The sequence below is a fragment of the Acanthochromis polyacanthus genome, chromosome 3 (assembly GCF_021347895.1).
Source record: "Acanthochromis polyacanthus isolate Apoly-LR-REF ecotype Palm Island chromosome 3, KAUST_Apoly_ChrSc, whole genome shotgun sequence".
Taxonomy (NCBI): Eukaryota; Metazoa; Chordata; class Actinopteri; family Pomacentridae; genus Acanthochromis; species Acanthochromis polyacanthus.
The window spans coordinates 34904311-34917242 of NC_067115.1; the positions used below are offsets into that span (position 1 = coordinate 34904311).

The following is a 12932-nucleotide window of genomic DNA, read 5'->3' on the forward strand; positions in this document are numbered from 1 at the left end:
AGACCTACGACTTACTGGAACTGCAAAAATAAAACTAAATATTTTTTTTAAAATCCCACACGCAGCATTTTCATTAAAAAAAAGAAAAAAGTACATACTGATTTTCACCTTCATACTATGAGCAAAAACAATCCGAAAAGGTACGTGATTTTTTCCAGTAGTATCAAAACAAAGTACTAATTCTTTAATACAGGTTCCTGCACAATATGTGTGCTTGAAGATAAGAACACATACTTGTTAACAATGTATTTAGTATAGTGTAATGAAATTAATTAAATATGTCATTCATACAATTACCCATGAAGTACCATGTCAGAATGCATCAGCTGACAAACTCATGACTGCTGACTGATCTGTGTTGCAAAGAATTTTCCTAACATATTTAGAACGTTGTATTCTTTCCAATTTGTGGTGAGCTCACTTTGACACGTCAGAGTCTTATTGTTGAAAGTAATTCATTAACCATGACTCTTGGCCCAGTTCATGCAATAAATGAATGTACAAATCGTGCAGAGTTTAGATAAACCCTGAAAATGTCTAGGGTAAGGTCTTTAGAGTCTTCAAAAACTAATTCCAGCATTTTTCAGTGCTTACAATTTAGCATTACTTAGTGTAATAAGTAGAGGCAGAGGCTTGTAATTGTTTGTTTGTGTAAATCCAACAAAATTTGTTATATTTTATATATATATATATGTGTGTTTTTTGTTATTGTATTATTGAAATTTGTCACACAAGTTACATTGAAATCACTTAAATACGCTGTCTGCACTTGATAATTCAACACTACTGACATTTTTTGCAGGTTCTCTGTGAAACAGCTGCTTCTTCCTGAAAATAATTATTATCCAATTTAATCTTCATCTTGTAAATTTGCTACACAAGAAACAATAAAAAAAACAACATTTTTCTCACTGTTATCCATTTTATTGAACAATTCTGTAATACAACAACGAAGCTAGTAATAATTCAGAAATGAATTTATAGCAATCACTTTAATTAAAAGATATATGTGTGTATGTATGTGTGTGCATGTCTGCATCTATGTGTGTGTTTGTTTCTTATACACTCTTCCCCAGGACTTATTTAGTGATGGTGTTTGCATTCATGCTTTTCCCACTCCCACTAAGCACAATATATGGTGTTTTCTGAGATTTCTGCTTCTCTTGAAGCAATGCCACCGTCCCCAGAGGAGTATCGCTGCTGCTCATCTTCTTCAGCAGGGCCTCTTCCTCCAGCTTTTTCATCCTCCTCTCTGTCTTCATCTTTCCAGACCCTTTCCCGTGGAATCGATGAGAAAGCTGCCTGAAGGCTTCTTTAGGAGTGAGTTTCCGCCCAGACTCATCTACGTACTCAATCTTGACATCAGGCTTGTAGCTTTCTTTCTCCTTGAAATCCTGTGTGAAGCCCCTGTATTCTTCTCTGCGACTGTACTTGTCATCAAAGCCCATCTTGTCCTCAATGCAGTAGTTGTCGTTGGGCAGGGCGCCCTTTGGTGCTTTGACACGAGCGACCTTCTGCATCTGAGTGTCCAACAGACCTTTGTTTTTGCATAACAGCAAGGCAGCAGCAAGGCCGGAGTTGACAATGGGCTCTTCATCCAAAATGGTGGCAGAGGCTGTGGAGAAATCTGGCTGTTTTTGCTCTTCGTCCAGGTTTACGGTGCTCCATCCCACATTCTCATCCATTTCAGAGTCTGAATCTCCAGCATCATCTTTCTCTTCTTCCTGTTCAAAGTCCATAATATCTTCCTGATCCTCTCTGTTGCCTGACAGTCCATAAGTTGGAATGTCACCCAGAGTTCTGCAAAACTCTGAGGTGGCATTGAACACAATGTTGTTCCTCTTGTCTGCATCGCTGTCATTGTCACCTTTACCGAGCACTTTAATCTGCTCTGCCACCTTCTCCCCAGAGTCCTTTAGAAGCTGCTTTTGTTTCAGCTTCCTTTGCTTCTCCAGTTGTTTCTGCAGCTCTTGCTCTGCCTCATCCTCTTCAATCACAGCTGGTTCAGGAGGTGTAAAGTCCTCATCATCGCTTATGTCCATTTCTGCCGTCCTGATGTCATCAGACAATCCAGGGATAGCTTCTGACAATCTGATCTCCTCCTCCTCCTTTACTTCTTCACCGTCATCCCTCACCGTTCTGCGGCCTCGGCCACGTGTCCTGGACCCAAAATCAGAGCTGCGAGTGTCATCAAGCATAAGTTCATCTGCAGTTGTCTGCTTCTCCTTCTTCCTGATCTTTTTCACGCGGCGTTTTGTCTTTTTGAAACCCACCATTTCCTGTGGTGTGTAATACTCTGAAGCGATAGTGAGGGCAGGCATTTCCAAAGACTGTGCCTGGCTCCGCAGCATTTCTCTCATGGCCTGGAGCTCTCGCTCTCGCTCCCCATCAGCAAAGCCCCCTGTACTCAACCGGAAGCTCTTTTTCTTTTCGCCCTCAATTTCCTCGTCATACTTTGACAGCACAGAGTGGGATTTAAAGGAAACCATGTCATCCACAGTCTCCTCTTCTTCGTAGGGCTTGTAATCAGGCTTTTTCTTTTTTAACTCCACATTCTTTTCTGCTTTTTCTTTGTCCACCATTCCCACATTTACAAGCACATCTTCCTCCTCCTCAAGCACACCTTTGTCTTGCAGGGTCAGGATGACAGTCTGGCCCTCGCTGAAGGATTCTACCTTGTGCTGCACTTTAAGCCCCTTAAGATCTTGGGATGTGTATGCATCCTGTTTGCTTTGTGCAAACTCCTCCTCCACCAGACTGCTGACACCAAACTCTTCATCCATCTCTTCCAGAAGTTTGGCTCTTTTCTCAGCCATTTCTTTTTCTTTTGCCAGCTTCCTGCTTCTCTCTACCCAAGCAGCTGTGTCATCCAGCCAGTCATCCTCTGCTAAGGTTTTGACTTTCCCCAGCTTCTGGTTGAGGATGCGTTTTTCTTTCATGGCTGCCAACTTCTCTCTCATCTCCTTCTGCTGCTGGATGAGGACAGGATTGATGGTCTCAGCAACCATCGGCTCCTCTTTGGTCCCGAGCTCCTTTTTGTTCTCATTCAACTCCAAAGGCTTTAGACCCAGCTTGGCCCTGAGTTTGTTTGTTTCCTCGATGCTGAGAGATGCGTCCCCGCTTGCAGACTGGGGCTCCACTTCTGTATTACTCTCCTCATATCCCAGATCTACCTTCTCCTTTTTCACTCGTGGCTCTCCGGTGCTCCTATCGCCTTTGCCGCGGCTCTCCCGTCTGCTTCTTTCCCTGGATCTGGAGCGTTTTCGTTTCTCCTTATCCCGGGTCGCATCCCGATCTGAAGCGTCTCTCTCTCGTTCCTTGTGGCGATGTTTCTTATGCTCGCGACGGCGCTCTTCCGTGTCCTTGTCGCGGCTCTTTTCCTTGTGTTTCTTGGACGACCCCATTATTTCCTCTACTGATCACAGCAGTAGCAGCCAAAAATAAAAAAAATATATACTCGCGTGGCAGTCGATCTGATTGGATTAACGGAGAAAACGTAGTTAGCTTTCCTTCGCTAACTAGCTTAGATTAGCTTTGGATGCTAAGTGGGTCACCGATAAGACAACTCACTTGGAGTGGAGTCAAAAATAATCTCACAGTCGAAATCTGCGAAAGGTTTTCGAAAGATTACCCGGTTGTTGATTTTTTTTCACGCCAACACACCGTCCACACTCCACATTCTTGTCAATCGGTTACTTCAACAAACGAACAGCGAACGACATACAGTCACTACTGTTTCCTGACTGAAAGTACACTTCCGGTGGTCTAAGATTAGCTTGCAGCTAATGTATACCGCCACCTGCTGCACGGGAGTGGTTATATCAAGCTAGGTTCACTTTCATTAGTTGCTGCGTTTTGGGACTGGTTACACGTTATTTTTGCTCAAATGGCTTTTACCAGACCCAGAGAGAATTTGTAAAACCTCCACCGGAGTATACGAAGTGCTGGGCAACGGTTTTTTTCTTCCGTTTCTGGCTCTGAATGGTAACATCAACGCTCCTTACCTTAAATCGTAAGCTAGCTGTCGTAGGAAGTATATTGCAAACAATATGCCTTAAAGCCTATGTTAAATCTGCAGCGTTTGTGTTTAGCTAAGTTGACATGGGACAGCCTCGACAGTCTACAAGCATTAGTTCAGCGAAATACCTAGGTTAATTCTCAGTTTGAAGTTTGCAAAATTTGTGCCAGATGCTTGTTTGCAACAACTTTTACCGATGCTTTTAAAGTTAGCTCTGTTGTGGATAGCTGGTAGCGAGCTAGGTAATCTTAGTTAGCTGCACTAGCAAGCCTGGCAGCATTAGCGACATTCTAGCATCACATTTTGACAGTTTTGTTAATATGTTAACGTTGATGTTAAACTGCGGGTTTGCTAGTGCAGATCGGGGTTTCTGCGTGTTGCCATGGCGATTGCGGGACAGAACTAGGTCACAAATGTTTTGCTAGCGAAGTTCACCAACAAGGTATGCAAACTGGTTTTAACATTTCTCTGCGCTATAACCGGCATGAGTACGACAGTGGTTCGCGCTGCACTTTCTCGGTGTTGAGGTAACAATAGCCAATTCAGTAACTTCATAGGAAGCTAGCGCCAAGTCGCGGCGCGGTGGAGGGGATGTCTCACGTCTTTCCCCGGGAATCCGAGCGGGCCACACACAAAACCCAACGGCGGCTGACGCTAACCGACAGCTCACAAAGAATAGACAGGACGGTAATACGATCATCACAACGTTTCTGGTGTTTTCAAGCTGGTCGTGTTTCGACAAGCAGCGTCACTTTAACTTAACGTCTGTCGGTAAGAACTGACGCATTTGATGCTCTAGCGTGAACGTTAGCTGCAACGGCTGCACTGGATTCACAAGAGCTCTCTGTTGTAAACACTAGCACGAATGTTAATGTCGGTTTTGAGGTATGGTGAGCGATACGTAGTTATTAATATCTAATCTGTCTATTTAATTAGGTTAATTGAATGTCAGTTTTGCTCTAACGTTGGGTTAACGTTGCTGTGACAACTGTATTTGAAAGTTTTCCCGTGTGTTCCTGTTTTAATGTGGTGACTTTTTGGGGACTTGCAGAAAGCAGTTTCCTTTTGTGTCTTTATGAGTGTATTGTTTTCCATGCGGGCGTGTGTATGTTGCTTCGCTTTCAGTGGTTTCTGTGTGCTGACCAGTATGCATCTTGTTGTGAATTCCAGTAAGCTGTAAGGGGGTGGCATGGCAACTGGAGGCACTCCTTTTGATGACGGTTCAGAAGAGCTGCACAACTGGACTGTAACAAATGGCAGTCTAGAAGATAGGCTCAACAACATGGTAAGAGCTTGCCAAAACCTGATAGAAACAACAGCGGTCCGTAGTTTAATTTTTATGTCAAAGGGATCCTCAACACTTTCCATTTATTATACAACCAATTTCTCCAAAGTTCAAAATGTAATATGCATGTTGCCCTGGAAAATGTGTCACATTAGCGACGGATATTGATGCTCTGCTAAGTCCCGTATGTACAGTGGATGATTTATATCCATGACTGTAATACAGGCATGATAATTAGTTATGCAAATGTTTTTGTTTTTGATCAGGACTGGGGTGTACAGCAAAAGAAAGCCAACCGATCTTCAGAAAAGAACAAGAAAAAGTTGTCAGCTGCTGTGGTGGAGAGCCGCCTGACTAATGATATTTCACCAGAATCCACCCCGGGGGCCGGTCGCAGGAGAGCACGCACTCCTCATTCCTTCCCCCACATCAAATACACCACCCAGATGTCTGTCCCAGACCAGGCTGAGCTAGACAAGCTCCGCCAAAGGATCAATTTTACTGACCTGGACGAGGTAAAATGCTGCCACATTCAATCGGAAATACTTTTTTGTTTACTGTGGCAACGTTGTTGATTTGTGTCCCAGGAATACTAGCATAGATTACTTGATCTATGGTGTGATATGTCAAGATTCAAGACCTTTATTCATCGCAAACACAATTCTTCATAGCATAATGAGCAGTGAAATGCATTGAGCACCTATTCCAGACCGAAACAATAAGGATAACTCATTTACAACTCTGTCCTGTTGTAGGTGATGCGGGTAAGAGTTCTTGTGTTGACTGGCTTCATTCAGTGCTGTTGAACTTGAGCTGTTGTGCAGCAGCACAATACACCATTAAAAATCTGACAGGAAGCTTGGTGACCAGTCATTGAATGTGAAGTTGGTCTTTACAGGCGCCCAGTGGCGCTACTAGCATTGTACAGAAATGGTTTGATAACCAGTTGTTTAATTGTCTATTGCCATGAATCCAAGGGTGCCGTGCACGCCACAGGAGTACAGTAATATAGTAAAGTCATATTGACTGATATAAGCATGTCGCAAATTTATTCAAATTAATATGTCAGCTGCTAAATTACACACGCACAGAAATGCCACAGATATGTTTGTCAGCATTCTTTAGTTTGCCCTTCAGTGTTTAGAAACTGTTTCATTTGTAGTTTTAAGTCTCTTACTCCTTCTTGATCGCTGTTGGTAAAAAGAATATGTCTTTATTTGTGTCTTGTGTTTTATAAAGAATATGATCATTGGGCAGGGCCAGTTACCAGATTTCTGTCTTTCTTTTTCTTTACTTTCTTTCTTTAATCTCAAATGGGTAGTTGACTGAGAAATCGTTTATTCATTGGGCTACAATTATTACAGACAAAGCACAAACAAAATGTGTGCTTGTCATACTTGTTCAGTGATTAAATATGTCATTGTGCTGGTGTGGTGTTTCAGCAGCCAGTAGAGGAAGTAATAGCAAAATATTTTTCATAGTTTGATATGGAGTTGTTCAGCTGACCTTGTTCTACCACATCACTGAGGATGGCAGAGTGACGTAGCAGTAGTTGTAAATGGGAGGCAGAGGCGAGAATTTTCAGTGGGGAAGTTAAAAGAACAGCGTATTAATGTGGACATATTATATCACAATACTTACTGAGTATTTTGGTAGTCTAATAAGTCACATTTGCATCCATATAGCATACCTATTCATAAGAATCAAGAATATTTATTGTCATTGTGTTTCCATGCGGCGAAATTGTGACTAGTGACTCCCAGCTATAGATAAAAACATAGAAAAACCACACCATATACAAATAAAATACTGTTTTTTTTTTAAATCCTCAAAAATATAAATATGTAAACATGAGAACTAGCGCACATGAGCAGGAGGATTACTGCAAAGTGCAGTCCAGTGCAAGATTCAGTTCTTTATTTATATGTATGCAATGTGTTATACACATGATGACGTTTTAAAAAGGTGCTTGATAACACTGAAAAGTCAGTCTTTTTGCGTTTTGACTTAAAGTTGTACGCCATACATTGAACAAATTGCGGAGGTCGGGCACAGCAAAAAGGGACTAGCAAAAACTGGAACACTTGCATCACTTGAAGTCTCCAAAGGAAAATGCCCAGAACCTTGAGTGGTGTCTTGTTTGACTCATCTCTTCTTTTCTCACTCAGAGGAGCATCGGCAGTGACTCCCAGGGACGCGTGACGGCTGCCAACAACCAGCGCCAGCTAGCTGGAGAGAACAAGAAGCCCTACAACTTCCTACCTCTACATGTAAACACTAACAAAAGCAAGGAGCTGCTCCCTCCCTCCTCCTCTGCCCCAGCTACCCCGGCTATCACCAAGGAAACTAAGAAGCAGAGCCCAGGACTCAGGGATACGTTTACCCCTGTGGTTCTTTCCAAGGAACCTTCAAGGCTCAGTCGTAGCGCCACAGAGAGAGGGGCCACGGTGCACAGAGAGTATGGCAGAGGAGAGCCGAGAATAGACAGCAGCCAGGTAATGTTTTGTTGTTACTAAGATGATTGTTCACTGTTGTTTTCCACTTAAAGGGCTGTAGTCTTGTGTGGAACAATGATGAATTGTTTGCATGAAATTGTGCCAGATTATCAAGTAGACAGTGAGATAGTTTTCATAAATGAAACCTTTGATCAACTGAAGGTGCTGCAGGTAAAATTGGGAATTGATCCTCTGGGGTACTTAAGCATCTGTATGGAATTTTTCCACATCCCTAACAAGTAGGAACTGGTGAGTGGCTAGAAAGACAAGCAGCTAGACGAAATCTATGAATGGAATGCAGTGAAAAAGTTGAATGTAAAAGAAGCGAAAGTGAAGGTGTTGTGTCTCTTTTATGTTGTGTCTGCCTAGATTACACATTTATGGAAGCTATTTTTTTTTAAGTGAATTAGTTTTTGTAATTCTATATTTGTATAGTTTTTGTTTCTGTGAAACACAAATACATAGACAAACTGAACAGACTGGTCACTAAGAATAATATGAACAGATCATATGTTTATTGGTAGTTGGATTCATGTCAAGGGTTATTTGCCCAATAGTCCCACGGAGAAAATGAGGCATAAAGCAAAAATACAAGCAGGTTATCAATCAGGAATCACATCAAATGAATAATTATCGATCTGTGTAGTCCCACAGAAAACTACTGTTGTCCTGTACAAAACTGTACGTTTGTACAAGCCCAGTGTATACTCACTGAGCAAAGTACCCACAGAAGTAGTAATACAGTGGTAAATAATATCCATAAAGCTGATGGGAGGGGCAAAATCACAATATCGAGTATTTCCTTTCCTTCTATGTATTATTCACAGGTAATAGGTGCATTTTTTTTTCATCAAAGGCTGCCTTCACCTTTCAGTATCAATGTTCACTCCAATTACTGACAAACTAAACCATGTGATTAGCAAATGGTGGCTAGTTCAGGGGCCAGGAGATGTCTATCACCCTCAGCACATACACAGAGTGGTAAGACAGTGAAATATTTTTCGATTGTCATTTAATATTTATTGTTGTTGTACAATGACTTTGCTTTGACAGGCATCATTTCACTATCAATTTAAATGACTCCCTTTTCATTTGTGCCGTCACTGCACTCCAGACTGCTCTGAGAAATCAGAACTAGGATGAAAGTGAGGGAGAGCCGGTGCAGCTGAAACAAGCCTGTATTTAGGGCAATTTATAAATATGCCACCCTTGGTGCCCAGTGAGTTTTGCGCCCAACCCCCTTTCTGCCCTTGTTTAGCCCAGTCTGAGCCATTGCTACAGATGCTTTCTCACCTTTCCTTACGTCTCTCTCCGTCCTCTCTTTATTTCCCTTCCGAAACCCACACCCGTACACCACCCGCCTCTCTTTGTACTGTCTCAGGTGGTGAGCAAACTGGTACAGATTCGGGAGTACATCAGTAAGGCCAGCTCCATGAGGGATGATCTGGTGGAAAAGAACGATGTGCCGGCCAACGTGGAGCGCCTCTCTCATCTCATCGACCACCTCAAGGAGGAGGAGAAGTCCTATTTACGGTTCCTGCAGAAGATGCTGGTAAGTGTAATGTGTGTTTTCTCTGTCATAAAGAATCCTCTCTGTGCTTGTCCCATGCTCTGTACAAAGCTACATGACTTCAGGCAAATGTGTTGTCATGTGTAAAAGATGTTTGTTGGCTAATTCATAGCTTTAAAAAACCTGTTTGTGTAGTTGTGTTGGCAGTCTGCCATACATGTATTTTTAATGCCTGTCTTTCTCTGTGGCCTGAAACACTTCAACAGTTGGCTTGGGTTTTCTGCAATGTTCAAATGGGGACATGGTATACCACCTGTCTCTGCTGTGGCCTTGTCTTATTTTTCTGTGATTTGAATTTGTAATTTCTCTGAAATATATAATAATATTTGCAAAAAAAAAAAAGATTTTCATTCTGTTAGATTCACTGTAGGTTTTTAATCTCTATATTCTTACAAATTCTCACCAGCTGACTCATATAAACACTTTATGTACAGTATGTAGATAAGAACTAGTTGATGGACAGCATAGCTTTCTGTTGTGTAGTTTCCTATTCAGCCAGTGCATCTTCAAGCTGTTGTCACTCTGTTTCCATAGGCACGGGAGAATGAGGAGGATGATGTGGGGACCCTGGACTCAGCAGTTGGCTCAGGGTCACTGGCAGAGAGCACCTCACTTAACATCGAAGCTCGGTCTTCAGATGCCTCAAACGCAACAGTGCGTACATTTCTTTTCGACTGTTTTCTTAAAATCTTCCACTCTATTCCCACATTAATGATGTCTGTTGTATTGTTCTTGCTTTTGCTTTTACCATGACATAGCAGGATGATGTGGGATTTGGTAGACTCAGTATTTGCAATGTAATGCGGGTGGGAATTTTGTAGGGTGGCAGACCAGAAGCTGTGCGCGCTGACCAGAAGGAAGAGTTGGAGAATCTGCGTAAACAGCATGAGCTGCTGAAGAAGATGCTGGAGCAGCAGGAGCAGCTCAGAGCCCTGCAGGGCCGGCAGGAAGCACTAATGGCCATGCAGCACAGTGCAGAACAGGCACTTGCTGTGATCGAAGACACTGGTGAGATGCACAGTAACACAGTGACGGACATGTTCACAGTGTACGCAGACTAATTGTGTGGGAAGTTACAAAAGGTCATTTACACTACTGTGAATAATTGACAGCTCATTTGGAGTCATTTAATAAACTACCAGAACAGAATGTTTTGCAGAAGTCATATTTATGCATCAGAATGTTTTTGGTGAATACCAGAAGTTTCTGCCAAAACAACTTTTTATAGCATTATCATAAAGAAATATTTTCTTCTGTTTCAACTCGTTGTCTTTTATTGTTGTCATTAGTTGTCACGGAAACCACGGGGAGCGTTTCTGGTCTCAGCATAACATCTGAACTGAATGATGAGTTAAACGATTTGATCCAACGATTTCACAACCAGCTACATGACTCTCAGGTACAGTAGAAGCTGCATATAGTAGCGCTATGTCATGTAGAAAATGTTTTGAATTGAAATTACTACTAATAATAACTTCAGCATTATGTTCTTATGTAAATGTCAGTATGTCAAAATATTTATGCTCAGTTTGATGAGATCATCTGCCATGTTGGCATGAACACTCTTTGTCTGCCTCCCACTTGACAAATCATGTCAACTCTTTAATCTTTTTTTTTTTTTTTCAGACTAAAGCAGTGCCAGATAACCGTCGTCAGGCAGAAAGTCTTTCCCTCTCCAGAGAGGTGTGCTGGTCTAGGACTCCCCAGGCTGTAGGTCCACCTCAACATAGACCACTCCTCCACTCTGCCTCTGGCCCACACGCTGGTCTAGATACTGGAGCAACAGCTGCCAGTGCCAAACTCACCAAGCTCCAAGAACTCCAAGACAAAAAGCAAACCATGGACAAGATATTACAGGAGCTGCATTCACTCAGAGACCAGACGCTTAATAATAACTCATGTAAGAGCTTTCTCTTTACATGTATTGATACTGTGTGTGTGCCCCCCGCCCCCATCATAAAGTATTGATGAATTGCATGTGGATTCCTTCAGGTCGTGGCTTGTCAGCACAATGCAGCCTGAGTGTGGGAGGATCATCAGATTGTCCATCTGCTCTCTGCTCTAATGGGGCCTCGACTTCCACCTCCTTTCATCCTTCACTCACACAGCAACAGGACAGCTCGAACTCTGCAGACAAGCTGAGGTACACACACGCATGCACAGGCAGCCTGAAGCAGTTGAATAGGCAGGTCAGATATCAGCAGCAGGGTGTTGTATATAGTAGCGGTGGTGTCGTGTAACTTCACAGCCACAGACAGTCTCTGTTTACAGTGTTCAGTATTTATTACTGCGTTCTCAAACAAGACACTTCACGTCCATTTTTTTCTGCAGGTCACTGTGTACCTTGTAGAGAAGAGCTTTATGAAGACATTGTTCTGGCGTGTCACCTTTTAAATGATTAAGCTCTAGTGTGCATTCACATTTTCCTGCAGGAAGCTGAAGGAGGTCCACAAGCGTCTGAACGAGCTGCGGGAGTTGGTTCAGTACTACGAGCAGACTTCTGACATGATGGTGGATGCAGTCAATGAGAATGTGAAAGAGGATGATGATGATGAGGAAGAGGAGGAGGAAGATGAGACCGAGGATGGTTCCATGTTTGAAGCAATGTTTGACTCAGAGCAGGAGAGCCGCCAGCCTGTAACTAACATCAGGTGGGTGTGCAAATACATAATTAAGTCAGTAAATAAAGAAAATGCTTGCCTGGAAAATCCAGACTGACTTTATTTATGTATTAATATAAATACAAATAAAGGCAGTCTGGCATTGTGATGACAGGAGACGATTTCAAAAAGGAGGGGCTAACGAATGCAGCTTGAACGAGAAAGAACCAATCAGCGTAACACGGATGTGACGCACAAACAAATCGACCTTGTAGTCCAAACAACAATGGCATGCAGCCGAGAAAGCGTCGCGGTGAATGATTACTGCCGTTTTTGTCACAAAAATCTGCGAATACATGGGGTACTCTCAAGTACAACACTTATTTTTGAAAAGGCTACGCAACAAAAGACTCCTTCCGAACGATTAGCGGTGTTAGGAATAACTTTAAATCAGAGCCAAACCAAGTCGGTGCGTATGTGTAAAAGTTGCTTAAATTTACTCACACATTTGGAACGGGATTTTCCTCTGTACAAACAATGGCAAGAAGCCGAAAGTAACGAGCCATCCACTGCCTCCTCATCGTCGGAAACGTCAAGTGAAAAGAGGCAACGACTAACGCCATCCAAAACGCCAAGAGACCACAAAAAGATTCGCTTTGGCCCCCCTCCTCCTCCTCCGGCATCATCTTTATGGGTAATCCAGGCGCTGAAGATGACGCAGCATTAACTCCTGCCTCCCGTGCTATGATTGGTCATACCAAACTGTACCGGGAGGGAAACGCGATTCAATTCGCACAATGCCAAACTGACTCTCCTGTATCTCCTAACATGGAGATAGGAGATTACATGGAGATTCAGTTTGGATTTTCCAAGCTAAGAAAATGCCAGTTATTTCTGACTCACTTTCTATCAGGAAGATAAGTGGAATAATACAAGAATCTATGGTTTTGCTGTCAGTGTCTTC

The 12932-nt window shown here is 42.6% G+C and overlaps 2 protein-coding genes across 7 annotated transcripts in view; one reads left to right on the forward strand and one right to left on the reverse strand.

The window, feature by feature from the left end:
- Window positions 1-902: 902 nt before the first annotated feature.
- On the reverse strand, window positions 903-3730 carry sart1 (spliceosome associated factor 1, recruiter of U4/U6.U5 tri-snRNP). The gene has a single exon (XM_022205768.2). It carries the CDS (start codon window positions 3402-3404, stop codon window positions 1080-1082), a length of 2325 nt encoding a protein of 774 aa, XP_022061460.1. The 5' UTR covers window positions 3405-3730; the 3' UTR covers window positions 903-1079.
- Window positions 3731-3826: 96 nt separating this feature from the next.
- The window catches only part of pcm1 (pericentriolar material 1), a 31040-nt gene continuing 21934 nt past the window's right edge, over window positions 3827-12932 (forward strand). For 2 of the 6 annotated variants that reach the window (XM_022205765.2, XM_022205766.2), the window contains exons 1-11: window positions 3827-3984; window positions 5189-5303; window positions 5570-5818; window positions 7472-7798; window positions 9180-9350; window positions 9903-10022; window positions 10190-10376; window positions 10658-10767; window positions 10995-11268; window positions 11361-11511; window positions 11801-12019. In XM_022205765.2, the coding sequence (XP_022061457.2) occupies window positions 5208-5303; window positions 5570-5818; window positions 7472-7798; window positions 9180-9350; window positions 9903-10022; window positions 10190-10376; window positions 10658-10767; window positions 10995-11268; window positions 11361-11511; window positions 11801-12019 (1904 nt within the window). In that variant the 5' untranslated portion in view covers window positions 3827-3984; window positions 5189-5207. Of the gene's footprint in view, window positions 3985-4441; window positions 4461-4547; window positions 4790-4812; window positions 4904-5188; window positions 5304-5569; window positions 5819-7471; window positions 7799-9179; window positions 9351-9902; window positions 10023-10189; window positions 10377-10657; window positions 10768-10994; window positions 11269-11360; window positions 11512-11800; window positions 12020-12932 lie in introns of those variants that run through there. The other 4 variants (XM_051945741.1, XM_051945738.1, XM_051945739.1 and 1 more) reach the window with 4 other exon arrangements.